General features: G+C 39.8%; 1 protein-coding gene across 2 annotated transcripts in view; it reads left to right on the forward strand.

Moving 5' to 3' along the window:
- The first annotated feature begins 126 nt into the window (after nt 1-126).
- grin2ab (glutamate receptor, ionotropic, N-methyl D-aspartate 2A, b) overlaps nt 127-18078 on the forward strand; it is a 90655-nt gene continuing 72703 nt past the window's right edge. Inside the window, exons 1-2 of one of the 2 annotated variants that reach the window (XM_026929322.3) lie at nt 127-1104; nt 10322-10720. In XM_026929322.3, the coding sequence (XP_026785123.1) occupies nt 10340-10720 (381 nt within the window). In that variant the 5' untranslated portion in view covers nt 127-1104; nt 10322-10339. The remainder of the gene's footprint in view (nt 1105-10321; nt 10721-18078) is intronic. The other variant, XM_034300394.2, reaches the window with a different exon arrangement.

The raw sequence follows: 18078 nt of genomic DNA on the forward strand, positions 1-18078 counted from the left end.
AACGAAAAAAGACAGAGAGAAACAGACAGAGAGAGAATTAAAGAGAGAGAGAGAAAGAAAAAGAGAGAATAAAAGAGAGAGAGAACAGACAGACAGACAGAGAGAGAGGGAGAGAGAGAGAGAGAGAGATGGAGGGAGGGAGGGAGTAGAGGCAGTGACAGAAAAAGAGAAGTAGTGAGCGATGGAGAGAACAGAGAGAGAGAGAGAGAGAGAGAGAGAGAGAGAGAATGAGAGGATCAGCGCTCGTGCACTCTGTACCTGTAATTATAAAAGGGCGGGAAAGTTAAAGCGGTTAAAGGCGTGACGGAAGCGCCGGCGGGTTTTTACAGAAACGCAGGCAGCGTGTTTAGGCGGCGCGCGCACGACAGCTCGGGTTTATTTATTTATTTATTTGTTTGTTTGTTTGTTTGTTTGTTTATCTACCTGTACCTGTAACCTAAACGCGCTGTGTGAGGACTGAGCCGTGCAGCTGGTGCGCGTGGGAGGCACTGCGTCCAGGCGCGTGGACGCGCTCGAGACCGTCACCGAGGCTTCGACCGAAACCGTGAATGTGCGCCGTCGTGTGCAGCGCTGTGTAACTGTCTGCTCTCCTCACGTGCGCATTCGGCGCCGTTTGTGTCCGTGTGTGTGTCCGTGTGTGAGTGTGTGTGTGTGTGAGAGTGTGTGTCCTCCCCTCCCGACAAAAAAAAAAAAAAAAAAAGAAAAAAGAAAGAGAGAAGAAGGATGCGATGTTGACGGAATATCCACCTCAGAGGACCGGGAACGGCAGGCACGCGGACCTGTTCCACCGGCTCCACTGCGGAACGATGCGCTCGCGACTCTGAAAAAAAGAGGAAAAGAGGAAAAGAGGAAAAGAAATTCCCGCCGGATCGCGTGCACTTTGTGCTTTGTGCTAAAAACGAGTGAAAGGTTTGGTTTTTCCTCCCACACACTTCAGCAGTGATGAAGGTAAACACAAGGACGCCGGCGGACCGCCGCCGCTGCGACTCCGCAACTTAAACGGATTTAACGGGGAAAACAAATACAATAAAAACGACACGACACGACATGGGGAACGATATAATCAGCGATTAGAATGCTGGAAATGTGTAAAGAAGACATCGGGTAAGTCGTTTTATATATATTTTTTTATTTTTATTTTTGAATTATTATTTTTGTCTCAAATTTCCTGACAGAAATGTGTGGTTTATTTATTTATTTATCTAAAAAAAAATATATATATATATTTAACATGTAACTCGTAACTTCTTTGCGTGTCGCGTTTGCACGAGAGGACGAATTAATAATGCATTTATTAGCATTATTATTCATTATTAAATATAACGTTATTTAAATTTGCATTCTGACAGACCGTTGATGCGCAACACCTGCTGCGCGAGCGCCCTACATAGACAGCGCGGCGCGTGAGGGGAATACCACACACACACACACACACACACACACATGTAGTACACAACACAACACAGCGGCGGTTAAATTTGAAATATCGCGGCTCGCGCGCCGTCTCATCCCTGTCAGGATTTTCTCTCTTCCTAACAAACAGGAACATTCCTCATTCCTCTCACTGTTTTTTGTTTTTTTTGGTGTTTGTTCCTGTTTCTGGTCGACGTGACAGAGTTTTGAATTATTATTTTATTTTTCTAGTCGCCATTCCTGTGAAAGGAGAGCCGTGTATCGGTGTCTTCACCCTCAACGTTCTGATTTTAGCCTGCTAGCTAAAGTAGCTGAGGTAACCCTCAGAGAAAAAAAAAAAACACCTCAAACTGCTTGTCCTTTCATACAGTCAGAAATAGGATGAAGTTCCTGTGTGAGGAACTTCACACACTCCTCCTACACTGCTCCAAAAGATTCACAAATGTCCAGAAAATGTCCAGTGTGTACAAAACGAGCACAAAGCGTCGTGTGAAGTACGAGTTTTCCTGAACGACGGGACACGTTTAGGTTCTGAATCGTAAGTTTGGTGTTGAATGAAGGTTGATGGTGTTCCTCTCCAGCAGGGGGCGCCGTTATTACACTGCAGAGGTTAATGAAGTGGGATTTGCTGTGTTTTTGGGGCGCAGTCACGTTGGCCAAACACATTTTCTGACATTTTCCTTTCAACAGGCTTAGTTCTGAAAAAGGTTCTTCCTGTGGAGAAATATGAAGGGATACACTGTGTGTGTGTGTGTGTGTGTGTGTGTGTGTGGGTGGGTGTGTGTTCATCAGTTTGACGCAAACACATTCTGAGGAATCTGTGAAGGATTGATAGAGCCTGAAGCATCTCAGAATGCAGAGGTTAAGGGGAAACAAGTAAAGATGACTAGCTTCTATCTCGTTCTCTTGGTGTGTGTGTGTGTGTGTGTGTGTGTGTGTGTGTGTGTTTTAGCCTGACACAGGTGTTTATTTTAAGACAATGTGGAGCTCTCTCTCAGCCTCTCGCCCTTCCCACACACACACTCACATACTCAGTATGGTGTTTAATGCACCATCATTGACCTCCTTATCTCCATCTTACGGAGCACCACACATGACATATATCAATATATATATAATATATCATGGCCATGCATTAAGAATTCGTTCCCACGACTTATTAATACCTGAGCATGTTTTATTAATTCATTCCCTCGTTTTAAAAGAACGATGGATTTATGAAATTGTGGGAACGAATTGGTAAAACGTGGCCATGATTTACCTTAAACAAATAAAACGTGGCCATGATTTACCTTAAACAAGGGAACAAATTAATAAAACATGCTCACGTATTAATAAGTCGTGGGAACGAATTCTTAATTCCTGGCCACGATATGTTGTTTTTTTTTTTTTTTTTTTTTACCTGCACGTCATGTTCGGGGCTCTGTATATATCTCCATCTCAAGGTTGGTTTCCATTACCTTACTTCAGGGGACCGAGGTCTGGATGAGAACCCAGCAAAGTATTTCATCTTCATCTTTCAGTTTTATCCAATCACATGCATTTACGTAACTTATTTAGCAGAATCGCACCAGAGCCTAGCTACCGAGAGCGCTAAAGACATCAGGTCAGAAAAGTCAGCATTATCTCAGACTTTTTTCCTTTTAGCTACCGTCTCTGGTTTGATTAGCGAACCGATGACATGACTTGTAAAAAGTCGATGATGAAAACAGAAAGTTTAAAGACGAATGGAAATATTAAAGGTCGCTAAGTGCAAAATTATGAAATAAAACATAACCACTTCGATTTAAGAGTGCTATAAGATTTCCGGACACGTGTTTGTGAAGTAACGTTGCCAGAGGATTGTAATGATTAAGATGGATTTGCACGGGATAATTGATCTCTGTAGAAATCACAGAGCTGGGCGTGTCTTCACGATGTGCTGAATAGTCTATGCGTACCACACACACCTCATATTAACACAAACTGATTACAGGGTGTCTGAAAAGTCAGGAAACATTGGGAATATGTTGAGCGAAATCCATATAAACATGATACAGCGGGTGATAAAATGCGTAGCGCGTAAGGGTGAACGTGTAAAGGATACGTATGTTGTAAATAATAAATATAAAATGAAGTATGTGTAGTTTTACTCTCATTGGTTCCTGACTTTTCTGACACCCTGCCTGTATTTCGATCGTCAGCGCCTACGTTGGAACTTACTTAATATGTTATCTAAATCCCTCAGAAAAGCTGCTTCTCTGACACGTCCTTTTAAGCGGACAGGACTAAAATCCCACAGACACACCGGTTATAATTACATTACCCAAGCTTAAAAGTAATCCAGTATGAATAGGGCTTAACTTTCTTACTCAAAGCCATAAACTAATCATTAATGACTATGCATTAGCTGTTGTCACCATTCAGTCAGCATTTTTTTTTAAACGTAACTGGCCCTTCACGCTGCTTTATTTACTTACATAAAGTGCATTAAGTACTTGGAGTCATCAAGTCAGTGTAACTGGAGACTTATTACTGAAAAGTCATTGTAGTGTGACCCTGAAGCTCTTCATTTTCATATTATAATTAGGTGTTTTGTGACATGACAGCTGACGCAACTTCATTCTTTCATTTCTCTAACTTGTTTGGAAAGATCACTCGTTAATGAAACTGGTACCTAAGCGATTAAGGTTCTGTAATAGACTAAAAGGTTACGAGTTAGAAATATACCAACTGCCAGAAAGTTGCTGTTGGATTTAAAGGTTTAAAGGTGTTCTCACTGATTTTAGCGCTTAAGTTAAAGTTAAAGCCCTATTCGGACTGGATTAGTTTTCCATGTAGAGGTGTGTAATGTGATTATTACCAGAGTACCTCTGGGATTGTAGTCCGAAACCCGTCATGTCAGTCATTTTTATGGACTGCGCATACACATGTCTGGAAAGATTTACACTGTATTTTACCTTCTGTAAAATGAGCAGTAGAAATAACCCCGGGTAATATATATCCCGTCTGAACCGACATGTCAGTGAAGATTATGTTATATCCTGTGGGAAAAGAGGGTTTGCACTTTTTCTTCAGGAGGAAAGCGCTCATTCCTTTCTGTCATCTCCAGACGAAACGAAAACAAGATTAAAACTCAGAACAATAAAATATTTAAAAGGATGAGTCAGAATAGTGACACTTTCAGGGGTTTTAGGACGTTATCAAGTTCCTAGCACAGGTACGGACGACAGACACCTTGTGGTCATGTGATCTACCAAGCTACCTATGTGTGGCCACGCCTCTTACGACAGGCGCTTATAATAACGTTCAAAACAAAATGTTTACATAAAAATGATCTGTGTGTTTTAGATATTATCGGTGTAATGAGCAAGCGTACGATGCGATACGGCCAGAACGCTTATCCTGTGTTTGAATCGATTATAATTCCTACATGCAACTAGACGTATGTGTGGAAAACGAATGAAACTCAAAATTCAAACAAACATTCCTTGTTTTCCAGTGTTCCCTTCTTCCAAACCTACTTCCCCAAATCCCACTGCTGAGGCTAGAACACTTGAATGCTAATGTAAGACGAGAAGCTTTTTGAATCGACAAGCAGCATGATTGAGAGAACTGTGTGTCCTGATTGGTTGGATGTTGGTGGTGTATGTCAGTTTTTTTTAGCAGAGTCTGATGCCACAGAGAGACCGGAGTTTCTCCTCCGATCAGATATTTTATTGACCGCTGCAGTCAAATGTTACAAAATGTGTTCGTAATGTTCTCATCCTTATCCTTCCATTGCTCCTGTTTACTGTTGCTCTGGTAAAGGTACTTGGCAAATGGATACAAGTAAATGTAAAACTAAAACAAGCCAATAAGATGACATGCAAAGGTTTAAAGGAAAAAGAACCCAGGTTCAATGACATTGTTCTTGATGCCAAGGTCGAGTGTCTTTCACTGAATGTTATTCCTTGGTCCCCTTGTGCTGCACATGTAGACTAGTTCACATCTTACACCGGGTTCAGACTGCATGATTTCAGTACTGTATGAGATCGCTAATAAAATCCTGGCCAAATTCTATAACGATAACGTGCATGCTCCATGTCAGATTACACGATGAAGATCCTCTAACGATAGACCTGTGTTTAAAGAGAATGATTATGTTCATGCAGAAAACAGGTTTGGATAAACGCACAGACTCTTTAAATTTGGCTCGAGGTGATAAGGAGATTTTTTTCTGTCCGTTTGTTTTATGATTTGCCATCGACATTACCGTATTTGTAGCTGTCCTGTGAGTTTGGCGTCTCTCCTATTCCGTCCTCCGATTGGTGGATTTTAGATGATGCGTAAAACTTAGCGGTGTAAGACTTCTGACACTGTGAGAACTTTCTTGTCAACATGTTATGTTACGTATGTAAGACGCCAATCTCAACTCACGACCAAAGAATTATTATACAATGTGTGATTTTTCCTGTGGCAACAAAATCGGGTGGAAAATCATCATCGTAAAACCATCTTAACCTAATGGACTTCCAAAAACAATATTTGAACATAAGGTCAGTAAATCTGCTCATCTCAGTGGAGATTAGACGTTTAACTGGCAACTAGAGACTGTGGTTCTGAATTATGAAACACAGACTTCATGAAAGGTCACAAGAACTGCAAGGTACGCTCAGAGTCGAGCTCTGAATCTCTCCCACGTGAACGCTCACACACACGTTTACTCACGTTGGCACGGAGGCAGCTCTCTGCTGCATTGCTGAAATCCTAATGCGGGGGAAAAGATACCTGTGTGTGTGTGTGTGTGTGTGTGTGTGTGTGTGTGAGACAGGCATGTTCGAATATGAAGGACTGGTGTTTCTGCAAGCAGGTGTTGGGGGTAAACACAAAACAGGGTTTAGCGTAACTGCTTTCTGTGAACTACACTCTCACACATTTTAGGCAATTACCCTCATTTGTGGATTCGCAGAAGCTCAGAAGCTTCCTTTTAAACAACAAGCACACACTCATTGAATAAAAAGAGAGAGATGCAGAGTTTCCATAAGTGCTAAAAGCAACTCCGGGCTCGCCTGAGGGTGCGGCTCTGATTGCTTTCTATCCATGCTTAATTACAGACATTAGCTAGGCCAGCTAAATGAGAACGTTACAGAGCACAAGTGTGTGTCTCTGTATTTCCGCTGTGGCCAGCGAGGCACGAAGACCTTTTAAACCCCATAAACAACCACTGAAGAAACCAATTAAGCAATTGCTTTGATTGGCATTAATGAGCAAACACTGCATCAGGCCTGAAGTGTTTTTTATTGTTAACATGTCTAAGCTGTTTGCCAGTAGGTAGAAGTAGAACCTAATGGATCACTCATTAGTCTGAGACACACTAAGTTGTGGAATTGTATAGAAAGTATTCAGGGCGAGAATCATTCAGCCTGTTTAGGATTCAGTTCACAGCAACCTCGTAGGTAATTGTCGGTGCTTCTGGTGTGCATCCTGATAAGTCATTAGTCTCATGAAAGGATATGTACCGGTCAGTGACAGCTCAGCAGTTACCAGGAGTGCCACTGTTTGGCCTTCAGCAAGGCTTTTAACCTTCAGCTCAGTGCCTAGACGGAATTCAGCCAAATCAGTAAACGTATTAAATGTTTTTTTTTTATTAGACACAACCTGAAAATCATTAGCAGTGTCCATAGTATAGGTCAAGAAACAGGCAGACGGCATTAAACAAGGATAATCCATAATCAGGAAAGTGAAAACAAACATCTTTGAAAAAACAAAGATCAGATTTAATGTAATTAAAGTGATGGAAAGACTTCGCGTAGAGACAGTGAAGTGGTATTATACGTAGACGAACTTATTAGAGGTGTAACACGGAACACATGGACACAATCGTGGAACACACCAGGAGTAACAAACAAAATCATACACGACGAAACAAGCGACAGCATCGCACATCACGCTGGGAAAACAAGGGCGCGGGGGAATTAGTGACAACTGTGTCATTTTTAGGTGTTAGTATACAATTACCGATAACAAGTTAACTAGTAAACTAGTTCAGTTTCATGTTACAATAACCCAAATCAAACTAAATGGGGAATTTGTGAGTAAAAAGTGCACGTGACTTAAGTATGTGCTGAAAATTGGTTATGTGATAAATCCTGTTATAACACAGTGATGCTCAGTTCTCGAATGTGATTGGTCAGAAGGTGTGGATTAATTTTCTATAACAGCAGCTATGACAGTAGTTCTGGCTATAATTCAGTTCACAGGTTTATGTTAATACGCTTGTTCTAATACGTTTTCGTTTCTATAGTAACAGCTCATTTACAGTGACTAATGAACTGCTCATAATCTGACACTAATAACAAACGGATGTTGTTATACATATATTTTTGAAAGTGTAATCATTAATACAGTGAAGGTTTCTGTAAGGAGACATTTAGTTAACATTTATGGAAGGAGTCTCCAGTGTCAGCGCTTTGTAACAGTCAGGAAGTTTTAAGACATTTTCAGGACAGAGGGGTTTACGTTTTGAGGTTTCTGGTTAATAAAAATGACTTTTTTTTGTCTTTTAAGAGCCTGGTAAAGGAACGATTGTTTATAGCTGCTATAACGTAAGTGAGAACAGGAACTAACTTGTTTCCCTGACATTAAATGTAACTATAAACGGATAAAAAGTATGATGCGGCATTCTTTAATAAATAAAAAATAGAAATTCTTGGCAAATTGCTATGAGGTAAGAGGAATAGATCACTTCGGGACATGGCGTTGTTGGGAAATAATCAACTTTGGTGTAGCCTGGGTGTCTGGGAGAAGCCTGAGCTATTGTTTTGTTTTTTATTCGTAGTTGTCTGTTTAACAACCAGACGACAGATACAGATTAACATGGTGGTTTTTTTTTTATTGTAAAACATTAATGAAATGTTCTGAAATCTTCTTGAAAAGTTGGAGTTAATAAGAATCTTTTTAATCCAGACACTACCACCCAGTTCATCACTACTGTGTTCATTATTTCCTGCGTTCACAGTGAGCATGACTGGAAATCGCAGCCTGAACCAGATTGTGAACGTACAGGTGATAGATTCACACACTTATTAACAAAGAGCTTCAATTATTTAACAATTCAGACATTAGATCTGTTTCTAGTGCCTGTAATGCCAGTCCCTGGAGCAGTCTATAGTTATATAAAGTTCACACATACTTTCCTGACTAAATCTTACACTGAGATGACAAAGAATTTGCAGTCATGGTTGAATATTGTAGAACTCTGTGAAGTCCTCCAGCATCCTGATTTTTTTTTTTGTCTTGCTGAAGAACAACTGGACACTGAATTGGTTTTTAGTGTCTAAAACTTCCAAAATATATACAACATTACAGTGATGATTTCAGCTTACATGAACACGAGCAAGATGATTGATGACGTCTGCACGAATTGCATAGGAACTCTCAGAGATGTTACCTACTGTCAGGATTCGGGATAGCGAGGCATAAATGGCATCCATGTCCTCTTATTTGCGTAGCTTAGTTTATTTTTTTACTTATTAAATATTAAATATTAATGAATGGAAAGATATATTAGACAGATTTTTTTTTTTTCCAAAGTATTTCCAGGTCGTGCATTGTAGCTTTTGAGAAATCTATAGTTTCACTTCAGTGGGTTTTTAATTATTTTTCTGCTCATTTGTACTCTATAATTGCTGCTTTTTAAAATCTAATCACTATTTTTAAGTCTCTCATGTGCTGTACTTCAGTCAGTTTATTTTGCTGGCAGCATTTCTATACTTAACCCTGTGTAAGCTATTCCTCAGTCATCAAGTAATGATGCATTTCCCTTATGTGTGTGGTGCCACGAATAATTACTGCGCTTCAGTACACAGCTACGCAAGACATATGGAATCCGTGAGGCTACAAATTTAGCCATATCCCGCTATAAACTATTTATGACACTTGTCAGTTAAGTAGGCCATTTAAATACACTCAGACTGCCCTGAGGTAACTCAATCATCTTAGTTAATTAGTGGAAAGTGAACCGCTGTCCCATTAAACAGTTTAGGCTAATTAAAAACTACCAGCTTTGTGTGATGGATAGATGAGAAGAGTGCATCGTACATCAGCAGAAGCTTTTAGACACTTTTACCTTTTTTGTTGATGCACTGTTTTATCTCTATAAAAACGTAGCGGAGACAAAATATGTTTCTGATACATTAACCCTTTACTTCACTGTAATTTGCAGAATTGTTTAATGTCACACTGAAAGGATATCTATCTATCTGTCCATCCTTCTATCTATCTGTCCATCCTTCCTTCCTTCCTTCCATTGGGTCAACCAACCAGCCAGACATCTATACTTCTTGCCAGCCATCAGTGCCATTCGTCCACTATCTATCCATCCATCTATCCATCACATATTAACACTTGGTTTACACCACTGTAATTTGCAAAACCTTTTAAAATCACACTCAAAGGATGTCTATCTATCTGTCCATCCTTCTATCTATCCATCCATCCTTCCTTCCTTCCTTCCATCGGGTCAACCAACCAGCCAGACATCTATACTTCTTGCCAGCCATCAGTGCCATTCGTCCACTATCTATCCATCTATCACATATTAACACTTGGTTTACACCACTATAATTTGCAAAACCTTTTAAAATCCACTCAAAGGATGTCTGTGTTTCTGGCCATCCTCCATCAAACCATTCATCCATCCATCCATCCATCCATCCTTTCCTCCATGATGTATGAACACTTGGTTTACACCACTGTAATAAACTGCAGTAAACTTTTAATGTCACATTCAAAATACGTATATCTATCCGTCCATCCCTCCATCCATCCAACCATCTACCTATCCATCCCTCCATCCATCCAGCCAGCCAGCTAGCCAACCATCCATCCATCCATCCATCCATCCATCCAGCACTTGGGTGTAAAGTTGTCCATTCTCTCTTGGCAGGGGCTGAAGCCGAGAATCATGGGAGTCGCAGTACGCCTGGCACTGATGGCCTGGGCTCTGCTGGGCTGGTCTCAGGCAGCTGAGAGCGCACCCTCTCTGAGTGTGGCGGTGATCCTGGGCGAGACTCGTGGTGTCCCCGAACGGGCATTGCGCCCAGCACCAGGCATTGGAGCACCACTGGACATCAGTGTGCTCGCTGTGCAGGTGAACTACACGGACCCAGGCAGCATGCTCACCCACCTGTGCCAGCTCATGGCACGTCAGCGATTGCATGGCCTTGTGTACGGTGACGGAACTGACCAGGAAGCTATCGCCCAGATGCTGGACTTTGTCTCTTCCCAGACTGCCATGCCCATCCTGGGCGTCCATGGAGGTGCAGCCATGACCATGGCTGAGAAGGTAAGATGTTCCATAACTCACTTTCTGGCTGCGAAATCTTCCCCACGTTCTATCTTGCAGCTAAATTCTATATTTTTGGGTAGTCCTGAAAGCCAAGACTGGTGCAAAGGCCAGTAAAGGCAGTGGACCCCACATGGGGGTCACCTGAGGTGTGCATGTGCTGTGAACTTCCTTTTTAAAAAATGGTAAGCCTCCAATTTCTACTAATTATCACTACAGGAAATGCACCAGAATTTTGAGCCCTTGAAATTGGATCACTGGCCAAAAAAGGGTTCTTTGAGGTGTGACTCTATTACCAAGAACAGAGTCTATTCAACGTTTTATGCACAAAGGTGCCTTTTTGTGACGGATCTACTAAATATTGAGGCTAATAAATTGAGGCTGAGGAACTGATCCATAAAACTCAGGAACAGGTGTTTCTTCCTGGCCGGCGGTTTTGGGGGTGGTGCCAGCTACCCCAGTGTTTGTCTGGCCTAGTTTATCCTGGCCCATAATATCAACTATTTTATCATAGCTGACACAAATCAGATATTTACACTGGCGAGTGAAGAGAGAATGCGAATGCTGGATATTTTTTTAGCCATGTTTTAGCCCTGCAACTTTGTGACATTTAACTAGACACTGTTTCAGATCTCTGACAGATACCCAGCATTGGTGATGCCATCTGTGCCAAACACTGTGTCAGGTTGCCAGTCCTACGTCCTGCTGCCTGTCAGCTTCCCGTTCTTTCATCTGTTTGTTGCAAGTCGTCTTTGGCAACAAGTTGTTGCAGGAAATTCAGCTGCTCTTGTGTGTGTGTCTCTGGGTATGATGGAATACCTGTGTAAAAGCTCGACAGTCTTAGAAACAGACAAGTCAGGGAAAAGTTGAACCAAGGGTATGAGTGATAATTCTGTTAGTGTTGGAAGTTCCTCGTTACTAACTGAATACAGTCCTAAATCTACACCTCGATTATCACTATCTGTAATACCTGCTATAGCGGGGTCATCAACTGGCATATAGTGTTAAAAAATACTGCACGCAACTGACCAACGTATGAAAAAAAACATCTGACCATCGTTCACCAGCTAAAGGTTTTTTTTTAAACCTTATCCTTTAGCAGATCCTGCATCCAATCACATACATTTAAGTATATTATTGTCACGTATTCCCCTCCCCCCCTTTCAGGGCGAGTCTCGGTAGTGAGCGTTGCTTGCTGTTGTTCTCCATGTGCTTTTCTTTATGCTTTGCCTTTGTTTTAGTTTTGGTCATGACTCTGCTCCCTGTTGTGTCATTGGTTTGTTACCACATTGTGTTCACCTGTTCTATGTTCAGCCTTTAATTTATTTAATGCACATTGTTTCGAAGTCTTGTTTTTTTTTCTGTTCCCGATCTCTTTCGGTTTTCTGACACTGCCATGTTACTGTTTTTGATTTGTTTTTGAATTGTTCTTGTTTATTGACTTTCGCTGCAAACTTTCGTGGATTACCCCTAATAAAACACACACGCTGAGCATACACACTTGCCTCCTGTCTCTAACCACATGTTAAAATTAATATACAAATCTGATGGCAGCTCATCCGGAAAGGAGTATTGTCGTAGACTTTTTTTTTTTAATTTCCATTTACATTTCCTGGTCTGATCAGTGAAGTTATGAATAAAACATGACAAAGAAAACAGAATGTTTGAAGATATTCCACTTCAGTTTCAAAACAGGTATCTCATCTGTTCAGAGTCTGTGGAGCTAGTCAAAAATTATAACATGAAACACTACTATGAAATAAAACATAACCACCAAAATTTAATAAGACTTTTATTTTATTATGAGCTAATCACTAAAGGTTAAGTGTTACTGTTGTTGCAATTCAGTCCTGCTAGTTACTTATCTTGATGATTAAGCAAGAAATTTTATGTAGCTGGATCTTCACAAAGGTTAGCTGAATACCCCTGCACTATAGCATTCTTATTCTTTTCATATTATATCACTAATGTGACATAGAGCCACATAATATACTCCCATAAGTACATCAGCGTCTTGCCAGCTGCCATGTCACTCGGTTTCATCAGCAGCTTAACTTGAACTGACTTCAAACGAACACTAATGCGGCCATTTTACTCGATTTGCTTCTCTTAAATGCTGATGAAATAGCCTCAGTGTGCTTTAAACTCATAACGACTTTGTAGTGAGGTTTTTAATGGCGTGATGTCGGCTTTGCCAATTTCATTTTACGCTGCCGAATGTGTTAGCTGTAAATTCATTTTCGTGCAACGTGCGATGACAAACCGATCCCCTACACCTCGTAGGGTGTGATATTTTTTCCTCTGATTGTAATTTGAGGAGGGATGTTTGCTATGCTGGATATATATATATGCGAAGGCGTTCATAATTCATGGGGGCCTGATTTATTTATTCCCTCATTTGCCTGAAATGACGTCCTCTATCACGGCTCAGGCGCGTTAGGGCCTCGCTTTAGTGGAGTCATGAGAATCATAATCAAACTAAGAGGTGCTCCAAGACGCATCAGTGCAACTCAAAACATTCAGCAACGCTCCCCCTGCGACCGAACACTCCCTCCTTTCATTTTGCAGCTGAGCCACTTTTTACACAAAACTCAAGTACACATAATCCTCTGCCTACAGAAGCTCATTTGAAGTGTTTGTTAGTGAACGTGCAGATATTCGCTGCTGGGTTTTCCAATTCACTGGAGTAAAAGTGTATGTTGCTTTGTGGAGTGGAGTTTGCTTTTGAAAATCATGTCTTAAATTCTACGTAACGGAGTTTCCGTGCTCTAAAGGCGACTACCAGTGATGCCGACTCCATTCAGGGGGAAGTCGCTAATGCACATGACATCATGGAGTAATTTGCATATTCATGGAACAGTCATGCGTATCATCTTTTGCACATTAAAAGGTGTTGCATGGGGAAGGAAAATTTTCTGAAGACAGAGTAGAATAGCGTTTTAACAGAACAGAAAATAATTATTACAGCTTACTTATTATAGAAAGAAGTGATCTTTGGTCACAGAACAACAAACTATTTACATATTTACAAAATTTCTATCAAGAACATATAGAAAATGAAGTAGTGTTAGAGAGGAGCTGGGAAATAGACATTAAGGAAACAGTTACTGAGGGAATTACTCGCTTTTATTACTGTAAATATCACCAAGAAGAGAATTAAAAATGAAGAACAAGGAATGGACAAACAATAGTGTTCAGTGATTAGTAGTCAGGAACAATGGTGATCAGTGATTAGTAGTCAGGAACAATGGTGATCAGTGATTGGCCGTTGAGAACAATGGCGTTCAGTGATTGGCCGTTGAGAACAATGGCGTTCAGTGATTGGCCGTTGAGAACAATGGCGTTCAGTGATTGGCCGTTGAGAACAATGGCGTTCAGTGATTGGCCGTTGAGAACAATGGCGTTCAGTGATTGGCCGTTGAGAACAATGGCGATCAGTGATTGGCCGTTGAGAACAATGGCGTTCAGTGATTGGCCGTTGAGAACAATGGCGTTCAGTGATTGGTCGTTGAGAACAATGGCGTTCAGTGATTGGTCGTTGAGAACAATAGTGTTCAGTGATTGGTCTAACTAGTCACTAAGTTGGCAACATCTGCATCTACAGATTATTGCACATTTGTCACAATGAATGGTTCCACATATTTATGTTAACGTAACATATGACACTTTTTATTCAAGGAACAAAGACGCAGTTGCAGGACTGTCATGAGGATATTTATTTTGCACCTGTTTTTTGAACATTATTAATTTGTTTTTTCTTTCTCAGCTATTTTCAGTATATGTTGTTCTGTAGGTGTGATGATATAACTGATAATAACATCTCTAGGAAGACTTGTTTAAAGAGCAATTTAAGTCCAATATTCCCATAATTTCCATTTGTAAATAATTTAGTATTTCATAAAGGATTCAGAAAATCTTTCCTCACATACCAGAGTTTGTTTTTACTTGTACTGGAGGTGCACAAATAAATGATTTTAACAAATAATATGCAAATTTGATGCAGCCCAATTTGATGAACTGTGTCCATTTCTAGCAAACATTTAGCATTTTACTGAGGGGATCCTAACAGGTTTATTTGATAAAGTGGATAATGATCATCCATCAAAGGCTCATTACACTGTTTTTGCTTGAAAAAAAAAAGCTAATTTAAAAGTCATACACATTCATTTAAAATATATTTCCAAACAAGTATAAGTAAACAACATTATCGCCATTTCTGTCTTACCAAAAAATAAGTAGTCACATGTAAAGTCTCAGCTCAGTACATTATAAAGCATAGTACATTGTACATAGTACACTATATCCACATTTCCGGGTGAAAGATGTATATTAAAGGCACAAAAGAAAGTAAAATGTCACATACAAGCGTCCTAAAAACGCATTCCATTACAAAAAAACCCAAAATAAACTAAAACTATACAAATAAAATAGAGGTGCACCAATTATGATTTTTTAAAAATATCTGATTATGATTTTTTTGCAGCCAAATTCTCTTTGCACATCAGATTTTTATTTTTATTTTTATTTTTATTTTATTACTAATTCTGTGTAGTGAGCATTTACAGTGAATAGGAAAATTAGTGATTTTGCATGAAAATGACTTAAAGATGGCAATCTTTAATCTAATGAAATTAGATTAATTAGAAATTAGATTAATTTCATTAATCTGGCTAATCTAATAAAATGTTAATAGGCTAATATCAGTGACAGGGAAATATTATAGAGGGTAAATACATAAAAATAAATATTTACGATTAAGGTTTATGAGAAAATGCTGATATTGTCACATTGGGATTTCATGAATTCATTACAAATTCATTAAAATATGAAATATTTTATGTAATTGACATTCGAATGCACCTTTTATAGGAAACTGACAGCTCTGCTATCTAGCTTCACCTTATTTAATTATTGCGCGAATTAGTTGAATGTTAATTCGCGTGTTTCTTTGCTACACATTGTAAGAGACTTGAGACTTGATGTTATGTATACACCTTTTCTCTAAAATGGTACCTGGATTTTACCAGCCACAGGGTTTCACTCTATTTTAAGTAAGTCTATTATATATAGAAGTACTTAAATAAAAAAATCCTAAGGCATTACATATATCAATCACAGGAACCAAACGCGAAATACCCCACAGTCGTTCCTGATGTGATCAGCAGCAAAAAGTTTGGAAATACAATGTAATTACCGCAGTGTACCTGTTCACTTTCACTTTAACTTGCCTTCAGTGTAATTACATCAAACGTCCTAAGGCATTACGTGTACTAGTCAAATGAGTGGTGAGACAAATATGTGATCAGCCTGCTGAGTAGACAAACCGTTTATTCTGTCTAGTTTGAATGACACGTACAATTACTGAGTGAATACTAAATTTAAAAATGCTTATTTTTGTTGTAGAACTATCTATTCATTTCATTCAAGTCACTAGATATTGACATTAATGAAATAGATTTGCATGAATTTTAAGTCTGTTATAGCTGACAACAGGTATATAGTAAAAGAAACAGTACCACAAAAAAGCTCTTACCTTAATTGTTTGCTTTTGTATCGACTTGTGTGGATTTCTATAATTTTACAGTCAGGTGTGTAATTAGCTGCATTTCCATATTTAATATGTCCTAGCTAGATGTTACTCATACACTGGTACATCAGTTAAACTGAATCTTACACTGGTATAAGGACAGTATAAAATAAAAATAAAAATATATCAATTACTTCATGTCCTGAGATCCATGACCAAGCTCTAACTATGTTCTGAAATCATGAGTGAGTCAGTTCTATCAGGTAAAATGGAGTTATGAAATAACTGAAGTGTGAGAGAAAGACCACGTCTGAAAGTCCGCTACCTTCCTAGTTAACGTTCTATGAATTACCACTGCTCTCCTTCCACATGACAGAGCTACACCAAATGCTCCACGAGTACTAAATGTTTTCCTGCTTATCTCGTAAATTGATATTGATGCATTAGATGAAGAGCTTTCGATCCATCGGCACTCACAGTTTTCTCAGTTTGATATCCTCGCGCAGAATGTGTTGCTCTGCAGTACGCATTGCTCTACGTGGGAACTGCAAGAGGAAAACATAACAAGGCCTTTATCAGCATGCATCAGTGAGATGATATCAGTTTACTGGAATGCCCACCCTGAGAAGTAAGAAACACAACCACATCAATGGGTTTTTATTTTGGAGATTCCAACTTCTGTAGTTATCTGACTGACTTTAAATGAAGTGCTAACTAAGATTAAAAAAACACTGCATGCATTGCAAATCTTTGATGCAAGGTATGTAGCCACGCCAGCAAGGCCACAGCACGTCAAGCTCTCTACTTTACTGAACATCCCTAATGGCATCATCCCACCTCTAGCATCCATGTCCAATAGGATCATTTGCAGTGCTTGTGTCTCTCACAGCCCTTCTGTCTCTCAGTGTTTGGAAGTAATTCCATCTCTCCATACTTGCAGCCCATCCTGTCTCTGAAGAACTGCAGTCCCTGTCTCTGCAGGATCATAGATGCTGTCTCTGAAGGACTGTGGACACTCTAATTCTGCAAAGGATCTCAGAAGCTCTATCCCTTTGAAAGATTGCAGATGCTCTGTCTCTGTAAAGGATCGCAGTTGCTCTGTCCCTCTGAAAGATGGCAATCTGTCTCTCTGAAGGGTCTCAGAAGCTCTATCCCTTTGAAAGATTGCAGATGCTCTATCCCTCTGAAAGATGGCAATCTGTCTCTCTGAAGGGTCTCAGAAGCTCTATCCCTTTAAGGATTTCAGATGCTCTGTCTCTCTGAAGGATCAGGGACACTCTCACTTCTATTCATCCAAACTCCTGTTCCCATCCACCCCTTCCCTTGTTCAATTTATCCCTCAAAACTTTCAGCTATACTGGCTCTCTTGCCTACTGTGGTATGAGCCATAGCAATATCTCGATCTCTGAGATCCTACGACATAAGTCCAGCATAGCTTACTCCTGAAGCTAACACCTTGATCCTGTTACAACAATTCTGATCTTTACAGATTTATGATCCCATGTGGGTCCTACTCCTTCCATCCCAAACATTTCTCAGGTGTATCAAGTTCCTGGTTCATATTCATCAGTTTATTACCCAGCATGGCAAAACTTTTTCAACAACTCTTCCCCAAGATTCTTCAGTGGGGGGCCTGGCTATCTAGAACAAATTTAGTCCCCCCCCATTACAGTTCCACAATCACTGTTGGTCACAGAGACAAGCTGGTCAAGGAATAATACTCCATGGAAAATGTGCTGGAAGGACATGGAACAGTATTTTTTTTAATATATTTATAATATTACTCTCTACTTTGATGACCAAATTGACACTGAACAGATAAAGTATTATT

Source organism: Pangasianodon hypophthalmus, chromosome 26 (assembly GCF_027358585.1).
Source record: "Pangasianodon hypophthalmus isolate fPanHyp1 chromosome 26, fPanHyp1.pri, whole genome shotgun sequence".
Taxonomy (NCBI): domain Eukaryota; kingdom Metazoa; phylum Chordata; class Actinopteri; order Siluriformes; family Pangasiidae; genus Pangasianodon; species Pangasianodon hypophthalmus.